The sequence below is a fragment of the Panthera tigris genome, chromosome A2 (assembly GCF_018350195.1).
Source record: "Panthera tigris isolate Pti1 chromosome A2, P.tigris_Pti1_mat1.1, whole genome shotgun sequence".
Classification (NCBI taxonomy): domain Eukaryota; kingdom Metazoa; phylum Chordata; class Mammalia; order Carnivora; family Felidae; genus Panthera; species Panthera tigris.
The window spans coordinates 43,779,009-43,785,712 of record NC_056661.1 but is presented as its reverse complement, the minus strand read 5'-3'; the positions used below and the strand labels follow the sequence as shown (position 1 = coordinate 43,785,712).

Here is a 6,704-nt window from a genome sequence, read left to right as displayed (position 1 = left end):
AGCTGAGTCACTATACTGTACAATTGAAACTAATATTACACTGTATGTTGACTCACTGGATTTAAATAAAAACTTAAAAGCAATCAACAACCAAAAAACCCCAGAAAACAAAACAAGACAGAATGCAAATAGCCAGTTACCTTAGTAAAGTTTTTGCATAATAAAACAGCTGTTTTCAATAGAAGATTTTTTTTTTTTTAATCGGGGCGATGACTGCTAGGATGATGTATTGGCTCCTTTTCCTCTTGGCCATACTGACACGTCAATCCTGATTATTTAACATTTACATCCCACCTGACAAATTTAGCAGGAAACGCAAGGGAATGGAATGGAAGGAAGAAGGAAAAGGTGAAAAAAATTAAAATGTATCAAAATATAAGAAACAACATTTTGAAAAGCATGATAAGATTACATTTAAAAGTCTTAGTGGCTTTCCTTCAACAGATTATCAAAACAGCCAAAAAGATCCACAGTTTTTCCCTCCACAGGAAGGATACAATTCCATGTCATTCATTATAGAGATCCAGAACAGTTTCCAAATTCAAACCATTTTACTTGTTTGACTGCTTGTCTTGTTTCTGTAATCTGTTGTTATGGAAATGACTAAGATGTCAAAACATTGTTCTGTTTGATCCCACAGGAGTTTTAGGAGGAAAACTCTGAAAGAGGTTCAGAGGCAAACTAAAAACAAATTTGGACTTTGCACTTAAAAATCAAAACACATTTTTTTGCTTGGCTGTGCTTTGATTTTCAAACCACTTCTCCCATGTGGACACTTAATTCTCTGGTTTGTGAAAGGTTCATGAAGCCCATTTTCGTTGTTTACCATACACTTGTGAACATGAATAAGTCAATGACACCATTTCTGGCTTTGCACCTCAGAAGTAGTTCAACCATTTTGATCGAATTGACCAGCCAAATATTAATGAAATAAATCAAACCAGTTATTTGGAATAATGGATAGGCTAAATGAGTGCTTAAAATACATGCAGTCTGTCAATAGCTTACTTTCTTTTATAAATGTAGACATTTTTTCCAAAGGTCAACTTTTTATCAAGAGAAAATCTTTTATCCTGAAATGTTTATTTTAAAGATCAAATGAGTTGCTATAACTTCAATATATGCTTTAAAATGAAAAGAAAAATGAGCTTCAAAACACCATTATAAAAAATGTGTTCTTGTAAATGCTTTTATTCATTCTCATTTTAGGATTTAAGGGAATGATTGCAGTAACCACATTCACCTGTCTGTTTTTTTGTAAAGACTGGCTAAGTTAGTTATCTGTAAATAATAAACCGAAACCCTTGCCCTCACTGCCTGCATGCCATGGGTGGAGGAAAGAAAAATAAAGATAAAAGTATAAGATAGCATTTGCTGGGGGCACTTGGGTGGCTCAGTCGGTTAAGGGACTGACTCTTGATGTTGGCTCAGGTCATGAGCTCATGGCTTTTGAGTTTGAGCCCTGTGTTGGGGTCCATGCTGAGCATAGAGCCTGCCTGGGATTCTCCCTCTCTCTTTCTCTCTCTCTGCCCCTCCCCCACTCTTTCTCAAAGTAAATAAAGTTTAAAATCTATTTTTTAAAGATTAAAAAATAAAATAGCATTTTCTGGCCAACAGTCCTCCGTTTGCCAGTCGCCCTTCAGAAGGGTAAATCCCCACATGTTTAAGTCTTTAGAAGCAGATTCCTCCCCTGGAGACCACATGAGACATAAAGCTGCCATCATTTGGCAGGTACTAATCTGTCATGGTGATCTACAAAATGATAAAACTGAGGAAGCCTAGAGTTGAGTTTTACTTGTCAGACAAGCCACTGACCCTCTGTGCCATCTTCATCTTGAATTCTCCCCGTGGCCTGTAAGCTGTACAGTGGTGGGGACTCTATCAAGATTATTTAGCAATGGACACAGAGCTCTCCTAGGACAGTGCATAGCACAGAGTAGTTTCACAATAAATATTTGTGAAATGAGATCTAGTGAATCTTAACTTTCCTCAGGGTCCATTTACTGATCTGTAAAATGGGAGTAGGAGAAACTATGACTCAAAATGTGGTTGTTGAGAAGAAAGTGAGACTATACCTGAGGATGTATTTTTAAAAAGGAAGGCTACTCCTATATTTGTTACTTTATAGGTACTTTTGCTTTTCGACTACTTATGGCAGGCATATATAAAATATATACTTTCTTCATTTGGAAAAGATTAGTTACAGGAGGTGTTAGAAAAAAAATTAACTCTAAAACCAGGTGATTTTTTCAACCTTGGATTTTCCTCGTGCAAATTTGATGTTTTTTTTTTTTTTTTTTTTTTTTTTTTTTTTTTTTTTTTTTTTAGTGGAATTATTTCTGCATTATTATGAACTTCTGGCAATATTACCGTAGGCAGTTTGAAATTATTTCTAGATAATTAAAGTATTCTATTATTTAACTATATCATGTTACTAGTCCCCTTACTGAAAGAATATTCTGTGGTTGTGTATCCTGGAATTCTCTAGGTAATGCTTAAAATGCTTAACATTGCATCTTTGCATATTTTATACTTTTATTCAATTTAATTCTTCTCTTTGAGTGTTTAGTTCCTCTGTGGTTTCTACTTATCTTTCTTAGTTTCAGTCAACTACACATAGGTTACTGCTCTAGTCCCCAAATAAGGGAATTAATCACAAGCTTAATGTTGATAAATTGTAACATTAGTTATTCAATGATCAGTCTTTATTATACCACAGAAAAGTTCTCATAAGATGGGACAGACTGGGGTGCCTGGGTGACTCAGTCGGGTGAGCATCTAACTAGCCTGGGTCATGATCTCGCGGTTTGTGGGTTCAAGCCCTGTGATGGGCTCTGTGCTGCAGTTCAGAGCTTGTAACAATGAAAAAAAAAATATCTCTCACCAGCAACCATCAAATTTATGTCATTTTTCAACTGTAGTATACGTGTATGGTGGTTTCAGAATTGTCAACTGTACCCCATGGAAAATAGTTTTACTAACTAGAATACAGTGCTTATGCACAATTCTTTTTAATTTTAGCCTTACAGGTTCCACTCATGTATAAACTTGCTTACACCAGCACCTTTTCTCCCAGCCTCTTCAGTGACAAAATTCTACACATTTTTAATACTGTTAGATTTTTTTGGTCACTGTCTACATTCCATCCTTTACACCTCTGACCTCCTAAATACTTATATTTTATTTTATTTTATTTTATTTTATTTTATTTTATTTTATTTTTTTGCTTTTCAAAGAACATTTAATAACAAGGTAGGTAACATACTTGTCTAACATGGTACCTTTAGATCATGGAAGCTAAAGCAAAACATCCTGTTCATTGGGTGAAAACAGCCTGCTTAATGGTGTACACTGCAGTGAAATTAAAAAAAAATACTGTAATTATAATTTCAGAACTTCAAAATTTGAGTGTCAGTGTTCTCTTTTTAGTATGGGAAAGGAAATGCTTTTGAAAATCATTTGAAGCTTGGACGAAAATTCCATGGCTATATTCTTAGGATCACTCTGTAGTCTTCATGATACAGATGACACAAGGGAAGCTTCAATTCAACCTTTTAGAGAAGACATTCCAGCTCGCATGATCTCATCAACCAGGAGACTGTTGGTGGCAATCACAGTGCAGGAGTGAAGAAGCTGTTTCTTTACACAATGGTTATCCCATATGCCTACTTCAGCAGCTACCATTGGCTCACCTGTGTTCAAGTCCACACCTACAAGTTGACCTGATTCTGAATGTTCTGCTTGAACTTTAACTAGTGTTTCTTGAAGGTCAAAACCAGAATTCTGAGCAAGAACCTTGGGAATAATGAGCAATGCATCAGCAAATGCTTGCACTCCAAGCTGGGCCCTGCCCTTTACACTGGGCTTATATTTAATCAAGGCTTCTGCCATTGCCACTTCCACTGCACCAGCACCTGGAACTACACAGCCATCATCAATAGCATTTTTAACAGCCCTCAAGCCATCTCTTATTGCATCTTTGATTTGAGTGAGTGTGTGCTTATTTGGTCCTTTGACCAATAATGTGACAGAGCGAGGGTTGTTACATTTCTCAATAAAGGTGAATTTCTCTTCTCCCAATGTATATTCATAGACAAGTCCTGCATGTCCCAAACAATCAGGATTTAGGTCATCAAAAGAATTTAGAGCTACTCCACCACAAGCAAGAGTCAGCCTTTCCATATTTCTCCTTTTAGCCCTCTGCAGAGCTACTATGCCTTCTTTTGCAAGAGCATCTAAGGAAAAGGGGTCAATTCCCTTTTGATTAATAACCACGAATCCTTTATCTGAATCACCACAGACTTTCTTTTTCAGTTCTATTATTTTTTTAACTCTATCATCAATGAATTTTCTTTCAGCTTTTACAAGCTTCTCTCTTCTGCACTCTTGTAAAAAAAGCCAGAATTCACTTCTGTTTTTTCATATTCTAATGACACATTGCATGTGAGGATGTATGCATCTTCTACTCTTTTTTTCATATCAGGATGCCGCGCCCCATGGTCTAAAACAAGACCTCTGATTAAGCTTGTATCAGTTTCAGATTTATGTTTTATCTCCATAATCTCAACCATGAAGAGGTCAATAGGTTCATCTTGTTTTTTAATAGCCAAAATGGAATCCACCACAGCCTCTGTTAAGACATCAGCAAGTTCAGCATGCACTTTAGTACGTAGAGATGTTCTGGCCACATCTATAAGTGTTTCTATGTCCATTTCTTTGCTTACTTTGACTTGTTCCAAAAACTGAAGTGCCTTTTCCTTTGCAGCTTCAAATCCTTCTGTTATTATTCTGGGATGAAGACCTTCAGAAATGTAGAGATCTGCCTGTTTCAGTAGTTCTCCAATGATTAGGACATTGGAAGTGGTACCATCACCAGTTATGTCATCCTGGGCTGTTGCTACTTTGGCTATTAAGGAGGCTGTTGAGTGCTGAATTTGCATTTCATGAAGCAGCACATTGCCATCTTTAGTAAGCTTGATGTCTCCAGCACCAGAAACAAGCATCTTCATGGTGCCTTTAGGCCCCAAGTTGGTCCTCAGCACGTCCTGCAGTCCCCGGGCCGCGCTGATGTTGACCACCAGCGCCGCCTGGGCTCTGGCTACCTCAGCCTTGGGGTTCAGGGTCTTCACGGCCGCCATAGCTAACCACCACAGGAAGAGGAGGAGACCCGGCGTGCGGAGTGCCTAAAGCCGACTCAGTGTGGCCTCTAAATACTTATATTTTAAATGTCAATTAATCTTATCTAAGAAGCACCCTCACAGAAACATTCAGAATAATGTGTGACCAAGTATCTGGTCACCATGGCTGAGCCATGTTGACACAAAAAATAAGCATCACACCTTCAACTTCTAGTTGGGTGTTTTGTTTTTAGTGTTTTTGTCATGAATGGGTTTGAATTTCATCAAGTTCTTTTAGTGTAGGTATTAGCATGATCATATGTTTTTTAGCCCAGAGCTGGGATTGTGTTTTTTGCTAGAAATGTAGATGTCCTTATACAATCCTGCTATTGACTTGCTCTCCAAATCTGGTTGATTTATGGAAGGTCTAGATCTACTTCTTTGACTGTAGAATTAAAGATTACATTTAGATGAGCTAAAGGGTCTCTTTCAGACCCAAAAATATGACCTCATTTCTACACATAACAAAACTTGAAATTAAAGGTTGCTTTATGTTTCATAAAGGTCATGGTCTTTGTATTATCTTATCCTCCAGACCACTCCCTGTGGTTGAGTAAAACAGGCATTTTCACTAATGATAGATGGAGTTACTGCAATTCGTAACAGTGATTTATGCTAAGATCATACTGTTTCTACATGGCGTTGGCAGGATTCCAAATCAAGATCTTTGGGCCAGCATGCCAAATATTTTCACTTTTTACAAGAGCACAGGCTTATTGCATTAATAAATAAAATGAACTCTCCTAACAAACTCATCCAAAGACATCCCCATCCTTGCTTTTAAAACTTGTTCCATACATGGAATTCAAATTGTAAGAAAAGTTCCCTGCAGCTTGGACGTATTAAAAACAATGGGATTTGCTCCTAAGCCTACCTGTTCATTCTCTCTTTCTTGTGCTGTATTTACTAAAGTTCAGTTTTCTACTGCAGATGTAAATCATACAATTACATTTTTAATTTAATTTTTAAAACACAACTTGGCCGAATCAGCAAAAGTGTAACTGTTGTGCAGTCCACATTCCAAAATTAGTGTTAGAATGATATAATTAAATAGCAAGGGAGAGAAGGGAGAGCTTCTGGCACTTTCTTTCCCTTGTGGGAAGGAAGGACCCATGACTCGAATCATATGACAATAACCATCATCATAAAACAGCTACCATTATGAAGTGTTGTGTGTTATGAATTCTAAAAAAAAATACTTAATGCATTCCTTCTCACACTAAACATTTGAAGTAACTATTAATATTATTCTCAGTATGCAGACGAGGAAACTGAAGTTTAGAGAAGTTGAATTGTTGGCTAGATGATATACAGACACTAACTGGGAGAAGCAGGATTCCAGAAAGGTCTGCCACATTAAAAACTTCCTGCTGTTAGTATAAACATTGCATTGCTCTACTCTCTGAACAAATATGCAACATCAGAACGATAATGAATAATTTCTTAGAACCAGTTCATACTTAATTTCATGTACCATGTTGGACAGAGAATGCTAAAATAGGGAAAACCAAACAAAACAACAACAAC

At 36.9% G+C, this 6,704-nt stretch overlaps 1 protein-coding gene across 1 annotated transcript; it reads right to left on the bottom strand.

Moving 5' to 3' along the window:
• Nucleotides 1–3,422: 3,422 nt before the first annotated feature.
• On the bottom strand, nt 3,423–5,138 carry LOC102948603 (T-complex protein 1 subunit zeta-like). Its single transcript, XM_042977357.1, is given in 2 exon segments — nt 3,423–4,376; nt 4,379–5,138. Coding segments are annotated over 2 exon segments (1,590 nt in total). The 3' UTR covers nt 3,423–3,546.
• Between the last annotated feature and the right edge of the window lie 1,566 nt (nt 5,139–6,704).